A 13,216-nucleotide genomic window follows, 5' to 3' on the forward strand; every position below is an offset into this window, starting at 1 on the left:
CCCAGCACACACATGGTGGCTGGCGACTCCAACTGCGGGGATTCAACGTCCACCTCTGGTCTTCAAGGTATTGCACAAATGTGATGCAGACATCTATGCAGGCAAACGTATCAAATAAAATTCTAAAAATCTAATCACAATAGGGCCAGCAAGATATCTCTGTGGGTAAAGGTGCTTGTCGTGTATGCTAGGGAACCTAAGTTCACTTCTGGGACCCATGGTCTGTTCATCTCTCCAGGTGCACCATGACATGTGGGTGTGTATACACACACAAAATGATATAAATTAAAATAATGATTGAATTTTTAAAAAGGACATGGAGGCTCCTAGGTATGGTAAAGGAGAAAGTTTGTTGTAGATATATGGGAGAGCATAGCCAGAAGCACAGACATAGCCACGTGGGAACAGGGGGAGAAGCGGAGAGAGAGGGAACCAGGTGCAACAGCCAAGGAGGGCAAAGGTACAAGAGGGGCGGGCAACCAATCAAGAGAATTGCTACCGCAGTCAGGAAAAGAAGCTCCCTAAGAGGAAAGACCGCCTCCTCCCTCTTCAGAGAGTGTCAAGACACCGTTCTTAAAAAAAGGGGGGGGGTGTTCTGAACACCCCAACAGGATTAAAGAGTTTGTGCGTCTTTAAAAACAAGGATAAAAAGAAAAAAAAGGAGGGGTGTGGCCACAAAAGTAGTCGTTTGCGTCTGAACCACATATTGCGCAGGAAAGTCCCGCCCTTTTACTTACGTCATCGGGCAAGATGGCGGCGCCCAGGGCGGTAGGTCACTGCGGCGCCTGGAACCCTCCAACTGTAGTTCACTTTGCAGCTCCCCTCGAGCCTGCGGGGACAAAGCGTGTCCGGCCGGGCCTTGCCCTAGGGACGCCAGTGGGCCTCTCTGGGGCCACAGAGAGTCTCGGGCTTCGCTGGGCGGAGGCTTGGTAGAGAAACCAATGGATGGGGCGGACTAGCCAATCAGAGGACTAGGCCTGCTAATCCTGGGAAAGCGGCTTGAATCGGACCTGAAAGGACTGAACGAGGTTCTGGGATTTGGGGGAAATGCAGAAAGAATTAAGGATACTTTTGCACGAATTCCTGGGGAATTTAAGGGTCTCCTAATGCCAGCATTTGGGATTGCGGAGGCAGGGGGATCAGGAATCCCGTCGGTAAATAAACAAGTAAACCTTAATAGAAAATAAAAGGACTCAAACCGGGCGGTGGTGGCGCACGCCTTTAATCCCAGCACTCGGGAGGCAGAGGCAGGCGGATCTCTGGGAGTTCGAGGCCAGCCTGGTCTACAAGAGCTAGTTCCGGGACGGGCACCAATGCTACAGAAAAACCCTGTCTCGAAAAACCAAAAAAAAAAAAAAAAAAAACAGGAGAGAAGAAAGGAAGGAGGAGAAGAAGGAGGAAGGGAGGGAGGGAGGAAATCAAAGGACTCGATGTTGCAGGCAGGAACCAAGGAGCGAATGTGGAGTTCTAAGGAAGAGTCCGAGGGAAATTCCTAGAACTCCCAATAGTCATTAAATTGGAGAATGTAGTTAGTGGTAGAGTGCTTTGTTGATACCCTAACACTGAGAAAGTTACATCGACCATGGAGCAGCCAAGAAATTAGTAGTTAAGCAAGACCCTAGAAGGAGCTGGGTAAAATCTGGGTCATTGTTAAAGCTCACGTTGAAGTGCATGACGACCAGAGTTGCTGAAAGCCAGGCATGGCAGCCCATTTGTAATCCCAGCACTGTCCTCAGTCTGACTGACTGACTAGAGTAGCTGAGTTGGGGTGCTCCAGGTACAAGTGAGAGAGCCTGCCTCGATATATATAGTAAAGGGCAATTAAGGGAGACCCTGGCCTCAACCTCTGGCACAAGAATGCATACTGCATACATATGCTGCCCCCTGCCAAAAAAAGTGAATTGATGAGAAATTAAGATATAATGGGAGTTTGGGGCGAAAAAAAATAAGGATTTGGTGGAAAATTAGAAGATCTTGAGAAAATCAAGACTGGCTGAATTAAGGGGTAAAATTAAAAGTCATGATGTAAGATTTAGGGGTGGAATCCACCTCCAGGCTCACCCCAATCCTCTCCCTCTCCCCTTCTCCAGTTCCTGCGCTTGGGTGCCCGAGAATGGAATGGGAGGGCCAGGGGCATCCATAGCATGAGTGAGCCCATGACCCCAGACAGCAGTCGGAAGAAAAGAACGCTGTTACAGTTCCTTTCGGACTACTTCCATGACGTCCATGCTCTGAGAGAGTACCTGCTTCGGAAGCAGATACTGAAGGGGAACCGGAAGAATCGGTGAGAACCTGTGGCTTGGCAAGACTCCTGAAAGACCCTGCTGGCCAGATCTCCCAGCAAGAGCCCCCACTCCTGTTCTAGTCAGTCCCAGACCAAACTATGGCTTCCACTGCCAGCATAATCAGCTCACATCTTCCTCTTTGGCCTATCCCTTCTCTGAGACTCCACTCTATAGGCACTCTACCACCAGCCCTGCTTGGTGGTCAGGCTGACTTTTCAGACATATGTGGCTAAAACATATCTCTCACAATTCCCTTTTAAAAGAAATCTTACTCTCAAGCCATCCCCATCTAAGGATGAGTGCCACTGGCCACCCAGTTGCTAAAGGTGAATTTGAAGGCATCGTCTGTGGTCTCTCTCTGCCTTCACATCTAGTCTACCAGTGTCAGAGGATTCCCAGGGTCAATCCCACCACTTCACTGTGTGTGGCCTGCCCTGATACCTTTCATTTTAAGGTTAGTATTTTGGTCACTGGTCAATTGCTGTGAAGAAAAACCATGACCAAGGCAGCTTTTAAAAGAAAACATTTAAATGGGGGCTTGCTCCCAGTTCCAAAGGGTTAGTCCATGACCATCATGATGGGAGCATGGTGGCAGGCTGGCCTGGCACTGGAGCAGTAGCTCCACAGGTTGCAAGCCCAAAAAAAGACCATGATACTGGGCCTGGCATGAGATTTTGAAACCTCAAAGCCCACCCTCAGTGACACACTTCCTCTAAGAAGGCCACACCTCCTAATCCTTTCCAAACAGTTCTGCCAACTGGGGAGCAAGCATTCAGACATGTGCCTATGGGAGCCATTCTCATCAAACCATCACAGTTACCACATCCATTCTCTTACTGCTCGCTTTTACCCTGCTTTCTGGAGCTGTAGTTCGGGCGGTTCTGAGCCACTGGATGTGGGGTGTTGGGAATCCAGCTGAATACTCTGCAAGAGCAGCAAGTGCCCTCAACTGAGCTGAGCCATCTTCAGCTTCATTTTTTGTTTGATTTGTTTTGTTACTGAGGGAGATTCTTGTAGCTCAGCCTGGCTGGATTTGAGCCCTGATCCTCCTGCTTCTACCTTCTGTGTGTGCCATACCTGACCAAGAAATGGTTTTTAACACGATTCTCCACTGTCAGGCTGCCCCCGATTTTTCGTCTTCTCAGAACTGCTTTTCTGAGATTTGCAGTTACTTCTTGCTTTGTTATCTCTCCCCTGCTACTAGGTGGTTCCACAGAGGCAGAGACAGTGATGTGCTCTGTCCACTATGATTCCCAGTACACGGCACTGAATAGGCACTCAGGTTTGCAGCCAGCTAGTCAGTACTTGCCTGCTGCCCTGTAGTCTTCCCTCATAGAACTGGCACATAGTGAGAGGCCCCAGGCTTCACCTTTGCTCTCATTTTCTCCACAGATCCTTCGCTGACATCCAGGAGAAATATGGCCCATATGTCACAGGTGCCCTCTTCATCCTGAAGCAGGGAGGCGCAGTGAAGTACGACAGATGTCATGAGAGGATGTGGGAGGGTGGAGCATCTCTGCTGTATCAGGACTCGAGTTTGTCGTTTATAAAAAGAGATGGCATGCAGAGCTGAGGCGAAGGCTCAGCTGGTAAAGTGCTTGTTACATATGCATGAGGACATGAGTCTAGCACCCCTGTAAAAGTCAGGCATGTGGGGTACACCCTGATCCCACTGCCAAGGGGGTAAAGGCAGGACAATCCCTGAGGCTCTCTGGCTGGCCAGCCACCTAGCCTTACTAGCAAGCCCTAGGTGAGTGATTCTGTCTCAAGACATGTGGTGGAAAAGCATCTGGTGGCAATGCCCGACATCACTGGCTTACATGCATGCACACTTGTAGACACACACACAAAGACACACAAATTTTAAATTAACAGCCAGCCCTTTGATCCCAGCCCATGGGGGCAGAGGCAGGTGGGTCTGTGAGTTCTAGGCCAGTCATGGCTATATCTTAAGACTTCCTCCTTTAAAAAATAATTTAAAAATTAGATATAGCTAGGCATGGTGGCACATGCCTTTAGTCCCAGCACTTGGGAGACAGAGGCAGGTGGGTTTCTGTGAGTTCAGAGGCCAACCTGGTTTACCGAGTAAGTCTTATGACAGCCAGAATATATATAGTGTGTGACCCTGTCTCAGAAACACCATAAATAAGTAAAAGAATTATGTGTGTCATTGCTAATACAGGGTTTGCTTTCAAGACTGGGATTTCATGGGGCTGGAGAGATGGCTCAGTGGTTAAGAGCATTGCCTGCTCTTCCAAAGGTCCTGAGTTCAATTCCCAGTAACCACATGGTGGGTCACAACCATCTGTAATGAAGTCTGGTGCCCTCTTCTGGCCTGCAGGCAGAATACTATATACATAATAAATAAATAAATATTAAAAAAAAAAAGACTGGGATTTCAGTCTAAACAGCTGTCATGAGGTGGAATGTCTCAGTGCTCAGTCACACCAGGCAGCCAGGTGATGTGCAAATCCTTGATCCCAGACACTCTTGACGAGTTCAGCCTGGGCTACAGAGCAAAACCCCACCTCAAAAAAGTGTTTTTCTGCCTGGTGAGGTGTCACACTCCTCTGACCCCAGCTCTGGGGAGGTAGAGGAGGGCAGACTGAGTGGATCTCCTAGCTGGGCATGGTGGCATGTCCTTGAGATCCCAGATTTGAAGGTTGAAGCTGAAGAGTTAGAAATTGTAGGCCAACATGGGCTACATAGCGAGACCCAAGACCCTCCCTCAAAAAGCAGACAGCAAAAAAGGTCTTTCTTTATGCTCCTTTTCCCCCTTTTAAAAAAATGTATATATATAAAACATATATGGGGGTTATTTTGTTTTTATTTTTTGTGTTTGTTTTTTTTTTAAATATTTATTTATTTATTACGTATACAATATTCTGTCTGTGTGTATATCTGCAGGCCAGAAGAGGGCAGCAGACCTCATTACAGATGGTTGTGAGCCACCATGTGGTTGCCGGGAATTGAACTCAGGACCTTTGGAAGAGCAGGCAATGCTCTTAACCACTGAGCCATCTCTCCAGCCCCTTGTGTTTGTTTTTCAAGACAGGGTTTCTCTATAACAGTTCTGGCTGTCCTGCAACTTGCTTCGTAGAACTTGAACTCAGAGAGCTCAGCCTCCCTCTGCCTCCCAAGTGCTGGGATTAAAGGCATATACCACCACCACCCAGCTTTAAATATATATTTTTTTAACATCTGTTTGTTAACTATATGAAGATGTGCTTTTGCCACTGTGTGTATGTGGCAGTCAAAGGACAACTTAAAGGAATGAGTTCTCCTTTCACCATGAAGGCCCTGAGGAACTAACTGGCTGTCAGACTTGGCAGCAGGCAGCCTTACCCACTAAACCATCTCTCGTCAGCCCCCCTGGATGTTTTCTTCCTGTTTCTGTAGGCTTTATGTACTCCTACCTGGTCTGAGGACTTGTGCCGACTCCTTAGGATGAGATGTGTCTGAAAATAGCTGTCAGCAGAGACTCACACATGTAGCTCTTTCCTTTAGTAAATGTATGCTGAGGGGTGGGGGTGTCTCACTCTAGCCCAGGCTGACCCTGAATTCCCAGTGCTCTGGTCTCAGCCTCCCAAATGCTGGGCTTCCAGACATGCAGCCATGACCTACTCAGTTCCTGGCTCTGACACTGGACAGTATCTGGGCTTCTGGTGTCCTGTGTGAAGGAGTGAGGAGGGTGCCGACCTCCCACCATTGCTAGGGTGGCCACACTTGGGAAGCCAGGCAGTTCATCACCCTACTCCTCATTCTAGGTTTCAGGACAAGGAGTGGATCCGTCCAAATGAGCGTGGCCATTTTCCTACCGAGTTCCTGGAGTTCCGGAAGGTTCCTGTGGAGGCTGTGGATGCCAGTGGCTGTGCCATCAACTACCAGGGCATGAGCAACCTCCGTGAGTAGGCCAGGGGGGCGGCTTCCCCTTTGGTGTTGGGCTCCAGAAAGGCCCTGGTGCCACCCACCTTCTCATCCAGCAGTGCCCCTGAAGGAGCTGCGGTTCCTGTCACTGCAGCGCTGCCCCAACGTGGATGACTGGTGCCTTAGCCGTCTCTACCTTCTGGCTGACTCGTTGCAGGAGCTCTCGCTGGCCGGGTGCCCCCAAGTCTCAGAACGGGGCCTTGCCTGCCTCCACCACCTCCAGTAAGATCTCTGCCCAGACCAACCCTATGCCAGCAGAGCCAGGAGGGGTTCTGGGTGCTGCTAGCCGTCTGTCTGTGCCCTCCCTGTTGTGATCTAGTACCTGTGGTAGGTGAGCACACCTGAGCATTCTGTGTCTTGAGAAACAACTGACTCCCAGGCTTGCTTCCTTTGTATATGGACAGAAACTCTGTGGGAGTCACACTATCGGGGTGAGCAGTAAATTTCACATATTTAGATAGCTGTAGAGTTTTACTGGAGGGCTAGGGGTGTGGTTCAGTGATAATAGTTGTTTAGACTTCCCCAGTATGTGGCTCAGTGGTGGAGCCCCTGTCTAGAGTCCCCCAGTGAGGGGCTAGGGGTGTGGGTCAGCAGCAGAACGTGTGAAGCCCTGGGGTCCATCCGTGTGCACACACCCCCACAAAGAATAAAAAGATGAACTATTAGTTGTTAGGGTCACACACAGATGCCGCTCTCACAACCACCCTTCTCACCCTTCAGGAATCTCCGCAGGCTGGACATCTCAGACCTCCCTGCCGTGTCCCACCCAGGCCTCACTCAGATCCTGGTAGAAGAAATGTTGCCCCATTGTGAGGTCCTTGGCACTGACTGGGCCCAGGGCCTGAAGCTGGAGCCAGACCAGCAGCCTCAGAACACACCGAGCCCTGTCTCTCCCTAGCCTGTGGCCCCACTCTTTCAGAATCTTGTGGGGCTCTGTGGAGTGTGATGTTTTCTCACTCTGGCTTCCAGTGAGGTCCATTCAGCCCAAAGGAGCATTGGCAAATAAGAAGGCTGAGTCAGGGTGCTGACTGGTGTTTGCCTGCAGCTATCAAACAGCTGTCCCCATGGCCAACAGCCCTCCATGGACAGCTGCTCACAGCGCCATGGTTTCTCATTATCCCTGCTCACCAAGAGCATTCCCCCAAACTGTCCACATACATGTCAGCAGGACTGTGGCCAACATGAGAGGCTGTTGGTTCTTTACAGTGGTGGTTCTTCCTTGTGCAGGGTGTATTCACATTCATTAAAGGCTAGCAGTACCCCAAAAGCCCTACGGCATCGCCCATGGATTTACAGGCTTGCGTGCTCGCTTTAGTAGCACATATACTAAAATTGGAACAATTTACTGACTTGTATTTCAATTGTGGGGTTTTCCTGTTCTGTGAAAATGGATCTTAACCCTTGGGAAAATGGTCCCTTCATCCGGCACAACAGATTTCATCAGTAGAGGGCGCTGGGGAGAACGCAACGGAAAGGCCAGGACTGCCTGGAGCTTGAAGTGTACAGTGGTTCCCCAGGACCCAGATTGCTGGGTGAGGTCCCTATCGACTGAATGACTCCTGGTACCCATGTTACCAGTGACTGTCACGACTCCCAATACACAGTGCAAATGTATGATTCTTTATATTAAACTTCCCTGTTCGCATTACCTTGTGACTTTTCCTCCCAACTGGATCCAGATGGATAGTTCTAAAGGTTCAAAATTAAACTGGCGGTGGTGGCACACGCCTTTAATCCCAGCACTCGGGAAGCAGAGGCAAGTGGATCTCTGTGAGTGCGAGTAAGCCAACCTGGTCTACAGAGCTAGTTCCAGGACAGGCTCCAAAATCTACAGTGAAACCCTGTCTCGAAAAAACAACAAAAATGGGAGGGCTGGAACTTTGGGCGTGAGCACAACAGTAAGCTCCATGTTGGAAAAAAAAGGCAGGGGGGATGCTAGAGATTCTGGCATGTGTGCCCTGTAGGTCATCTCTGATGACTGGTGGTGGATACCAACAAGCTGCCAACTGCAATATGTACCCATGGCTCCTATGCTGACAATAATGGCCACAAAGATGGTTTGGGTGCTGGGATTTTTGGGAGCGCTCTTGAGTCCTCAGAGGGTGTGTGTATGTAGCCAGTCTGAGAACTTCAGAGCTCAATGACAGCCCCAGAACTTCATTCCTGGAATGGGGTGGACCCAAGAGTCATCAGGACTTGACCCCCGCACCCAGCCACTTCAAGGCTCTTTTGCCAATACCAAGGAGCCAACAGAACCATCTGGTGATGATCTCACCTGGGCCCTGGATGCCCACTATTCTTTAAAGATTTGTTTATGTGCCTAGATGTAAGTCACATGTATGCAGTCCCCACAGTAGCCAGAAGCCGGCATTGGATCCCCAGGAATTGGAGTTATAGGTAGTTGTGAGCTCCTGTGTGGGAATTAAACCTGGGTTCTCTGCAAGAGCAATAATTGCTCTTAACCACTGAGCTGTCCCTCCAGCCCCATGTGTTCATTATTCTTAAGACTTCAAAAGCACTCAGGAGGCAGAAGGCAGGCAAATTTGTCTACATAGCAAGTTCCAGGCCCACCAGAGCTACAGTGTGAGACTATCTCCAAGTTAGTTAATAAAAGAGAGTCAGGAGTGTCCTCTACTGCTAACAAAACCATAAACTCTAGGATCAAATCCACTTCCTCCAGAGGGAGGTACACCTAACTGGATCCCGACTGATAAGAAAAAGACTCTAAGCTGGGGTAGTACTGCCCAGTGGTAGCATGCACGAGGCCCTAGGTTCAACGCTTAGTACTTCCCCCAAACCAGTGTTCCTGCACTAGGGAAACTGAAGCCAAAGGATCACAAGGAATACAAAAGAAGACAGAAAGAGAGGGCTGGCAGGTGGCTGAGTGGTTAAGAGCACTGACTGCTCTTGCAGAGAGCCCACCTTTGATTCCTAGCACCCACAGTTCACAGCTGTCTAACTCCAGTTAAGAGGATCTGATGCCCTCTTCTTGCCTCCAGAGGCACCAGGCATGCAACTGATCAGAGACATACAGGCAGGCAAAACTCCCATAGGAAGAAGAGGAATTTGAAATGTGTATAGGTAAAAACCGGAAAGTGTGTAGAGTGTGTGCTCAGGACAGCTGGGCCAAATCTGTTGAACAGGTGTGCCTTTTGGATCTAATAAGTTACCCTGTGCCACAGAAGTGGTCTGGCTGGTTGTTTGGCTGATTGGAACATGGACCCAAAAGTAGCCAAAAACTAGATGGGAGCAGTTAGTGAAAATGCTCCAAACCGTGGTCCCTAAAAGTAATCTTCTGCCTCTGACCCTTTGTTACTCAATCCTACGTTCTTCATTAATAGAGGCTTTCTACTGAACTCTGCTGGTTGCAGCAGCTGTATGGATTCTCCCAGCTGGACTGAGGCTGCACTCCGCAACCAGCATTGCTTGCTTCCCATGAGACTGTAGGCCTCGGGAGGAGGATGCCACAGTCACAGAGCCTCAGTGCCATAGAGGGAGATGAGCCAGGAGAGCCGAGAAGCCTTATCCAGCCTCTCCCAAGGCGGTGAGCTTGACCCTGCCTGGCCATTGGCTATCTTCCCTACAGGAGCTCTTATCCCATTAGCACTCACCATTTCCTGCATCTGTTCCCATGGGCTCCATTCTTCAAACTTGGAGGGAGGAAATCAGGGCTGGACTGATAACAGACTCGGGTGCTAGTACACTGGGTGCCTGTTATATCTGGACAGTCCACCAAACCAGGTAGGCTGCAAGGGGTCAGCCTGGACTTGGGAGGTGGGAAGCAGGCTTCCTCCCAACCTAGGTCCCTGGAGATCTGGGAAGGCCCCATCTTGCTGGCCTCCTCAGTCTTGCTGGCACTGCTTCAACAACAGAGGCCCTAGGGCAGAGATGTAAACACAGTCAGACACCCTCCTGCCCCAGGGGTGGGGCATAAAGCCCAGAACATCACAGGGCGGGGCGCCAACCATCTGTATGGAGATGGTAGGCTGGTAGTGGCTCATGCACAAGTTGGAGGAGGCGCAGGCCCCTAGCTGGGGGCTCTCAGTGCACCTCACTCTATCATCCTTTATTGCTTTCCTTGCTTACGCTTCTCCCTGGCCCTTCCTTTCTTGTTTGGGTCCTCCCGGGCTCCTCTGACTCTTCTCTGGTTAGTTAGGCTCTGTTCTGACCCCGGCCATCTGTGGTCTGTCTTTCTCTTTTCTGCCTCACCCTTCTCTTCTAGTTGCCTCGCGGCCCCTACAAACATACCCCCACACACACACACACACACAGCAGTCACGACCTGGCGGTGACCTCGAACCAGTTCCTTGGGGCCTCCCTTCTCTTTTCTCTTTGGGGCCCAGACTGCCTCTGGATCACTCATGTCAGCTGCCCTTGGCCTCCCCTTCCCTAGAATTCTTTCCCAGGCCCTCGCAGTCCGCAGTCCGGGTCCACGATTTGGCCATCCCTGCACCTTTCCTGACGTCTCACCAGGAAACCAGCCCTAACTCGCCAGAGCGCGTCTCCCCGTCTGCCTCCCCTCCAGCCCCGCCCTGGCTCCTCCCGGCCCCAGGGGCCCCTCCCGCCTCCTCCCCGCCCGCCCGCCCCTCCAGACTCAAGGGCTGGGCCGGCAGCCGGAGGACACACAGCTGCAAGCTGGGAGTCCCGGCAGGGCTTGACCCAAGGACCCCCCCAGAGCTGGCGGAAGCCGAACCCAGAGGTACCTGGGGCGGGCCCTGGGGTGGGGTTACTAGAGGAGTTAGGTAGGTTTCCAAGAAGGTAAAAGGGATTTCCCCGGGGAGCTAGGACTCCTAAAAGAGACAGAAGAGTGGAGGAAAGGGGATAGGAATGGCGTTGAAGCGATGCCGCAAATACATCAACACCTTGACTCCAGGAAAGGGAAAAAATAGGATGCGGGTGTGGAGCTCAGTCTAAGGTAATGTGACAATTAGGTACTATGAGCCAGGCTGCCTAGGGTCAGGGTCTTCGAAGCCATTACCAGCTGGCTGGGTCTGGGTAAGCCCTAGGCTGCTTGTCTGGGCTCAGCTGGGCCCTCTTGGGAGGTCCACGCTGCACCCTCTGTGACTCCTTGTGACTCTTGCAGCACCACTGGTGGCCCTTTCCCTGGGCCGGGTCATGCGTTGCCGCAAGTGCCAGCTCTGCCTGTCAGCACTGCTCACACTCCTGGGCCTCAAAGTGTACATCGAATGGACATCCGAGTCCTGGTTTAACAAGGCTGAACCCAGGGGCACCCTGCTCAGTCCCACATCACACAATGCCGAGCCCACCCTGCCCATCAACCTCTCAGCACGCCTGGGTCAGATTGGTCCACTGTCCTTGGCTTACTGGAACCAGAAGCAGCGGAACCTGGGAGTTCTGCCCAGTACAAACTGCCAGACTTGGGGGACTGTTGCAGCCTCGGAGATCTTGGACTTCTTGTTGTACCCCCAGGACTTTCAGCGCTTCTTGCTGTCAGCAGCTTGTAGGAGCTTCCCTCTATGGTTGCCTACAGAGGGAGGCAGCCCAGTGGCCAGTTGCTCTGATAAGGATGTCCCCTACCTGCTCCTGGCTGTCAAGTCTGAGCCAGGACACTTTGCAGCACGCCAGGCTGTGAGGGAAACCTGGGGCAGCACAGTCGCTGGGACCCGGTTGCTCTTCCTGCTGGGGTCCCCACTAGGAATGGGGGGGCCTGACCTAAGATCACTGGTGACATGGGAGAGCCAGCACTACGGTGACCTGCTGCTCTGGGACTTCTTAGACGTTCCCTACAACCGGACACTCAAAGACCTGCTGCTGTTGACCTGGCTGAGCCACCACTGCCCCGATGTGAATTTTGTTCTGCAGGTTCAGGATGATGCTTTTGTGCATATCCCTGCCCTGCTGGAGCACCTGCAGACCCTGCCACCCACCTGGGCCCATAGCCTCTACCTGGGTGAGGTCTTCACCCAGGCCAAGCCACTCCGCAAGCCTGGCCCTTTCTATGTGCCGAGGACCTTCTTTGAAGGTGACTACCCAGCCTACGCAAGTGGAGGTGGTTATGTCATCTCAGGACGCCTGGCCCCCTGGCTGCTGCAGGCAGCAGCCCGCGTGGTGCCTTTCCCCTTTGATGATGTCTACACTGGCTTCTGCTTCCGTGCCCTGGGCTTAGTGCCCCGTGCCCATCCAGGATTCCTCACAGCCTGGCCAGCAGATCGCACCAGGGACCCCTGCACCATACGAGGCCTGCTGCTGGTGCATCCGGTCAGCCCCCAGGACACTATTAGGCTCTGGAAACACCTGTGGGGTCCAGAGCTCCAGTGCTGAGCCTCAGAGACAAGCTAGAGTGGGGGTGGGGATGATGAGCTGTGCTGAGACCCTCCTAAACCCTTCCCAGAACTGGACAGGCCCGACAAGATGGCAAACTGTGCTCACCTACTTTCAAATTTGAAAATGATGTCCTCCCTACTATGAGGCCAGGAGTTATTTTTTTCATATGTGGGACCCCTGCAAGGAAGGCAGATGTTGTTGCACCTTAAACCTTCACATTGGACACTTTGCTGGACAGCAATGTTGTACCAAGCTACGAGCGAGATCTGGAGAGCACATGTACCAAAGCTGCCTTACAGCTTGGGAAAGTTTATAGAAGTAGGGATCTATAAGTGGAAAAAAGCCTTTAGCTTTTCTGCCTAAAGCCAGGCTATCCCCCAAAGGCTGGTGTTGTGGTCCAGGCTATCCCCAAAGGCTGGTGTGGCAGTCTAGGCTATCCCCAAAGGCTGGTGTGGCGGTCTAGGCTATCCCCAAAGGCTAGTATGGCGGTCTAGGCTATCCCCAAAGACTGGTGTGGTGGTCTAGGCTACCCCAAAGACTGGTGTGGTGGTCTAGGCTATCCCCAAAGGCTGGTGTGGTGGTCTAGGCTACCCCAAAGGCTGGTGTGGCGGTCTAGGCTATCCCCAAAGACTGGTGTGAGACTGGTGTGGTGGTCTAGGCTACCCCAAAGACTGGTGTGGTGGTCTAGGCTATCCCCAAAGGCTGGTGTGGTGGTCTAG

General features: G+C 51.6%; 2 protein-coding genes across 4 annotated transcripts; both read left to right on the plus strand.

The window, feature by feature from the left end:
- The first annotated feature begins 706 nt into the window (after positions 1-706).
- On the plus strand, positions 707-7,854 carry Dmac2 (distal membrane arm assembly component 2). 3 transcript variants are annotated; one of them, XM_041654737.1, is made up of 6 exons: positions 707-768; positions 2,091-2,284; positions 3,678-3,758; positions 6,053-6,189; positions 6,269-6,434; positions 6,933-7,854. In XM_041654737.1, exons 1-6 carry the CDS (start codon positions 751-753, stop codon positions 7,108-7,110), a joined length of 774 nt encoding a protein of 257 aa, XP_041510671.1. In that variant the 5' UTR covers positions 707-750; the 3' UTR covers positions 7,111-7,854. The 3 variants fall into 3 exon arrangements, with proteins under 3 accessions (XP_041510671.1, XP_041510672.1, XP_041510673.1); XM_041654738.1 differs by having other exon boundaries at positions 6,272-6,434; XM_041654739.1 differs by lacking the exon at positions 707-768 and adding an exon at positions 843-1,028.
- Positions 7,855-10,846: 2,992 nt separating this feature from the next.
- B3gnt8 (UDP-GlcNAc:betaGal beta-1,3-N-acetylglucosaminyltransferase 8) lies at positions 10,847-12,625 on the plus strand. The gene is made up of 2 exons (XM_041654654.1): positions 10,847-10,911; positions 11,296-12,625. The coding sequence occupies exon 2, from the start codon at positions 11,328-11,330 to the stop codon at positions 12,492-12,494; it is 1,167 nt and encodes a 388-aa protein (XP_041510588.1). The 5' UTR covers positions 10,847-10,911; positions 11,296-11,327; the 3' UTR covers positions 12,495-12,625.
- The last annotated feature ends 591 nt before the right edge of the window (positions 12,626-13,216 follow it).

This window comes from Microtus oregoni, unplaced genomic scaffold (genome assembly GCF_018167655.1).
Source record: "Microtus oregoni isolate MIOR12 unplaced genomic scaffold, Mior012 000006F_ref0000085, whole genome shotgun sequence".
NCBI classification, from domain to species: domain Eukaryota; kingdom Metazoa; phylum Chordata; class Mammalia; order Rodentia; family Cricetidae; genus Microtus; species Microtus oregoni.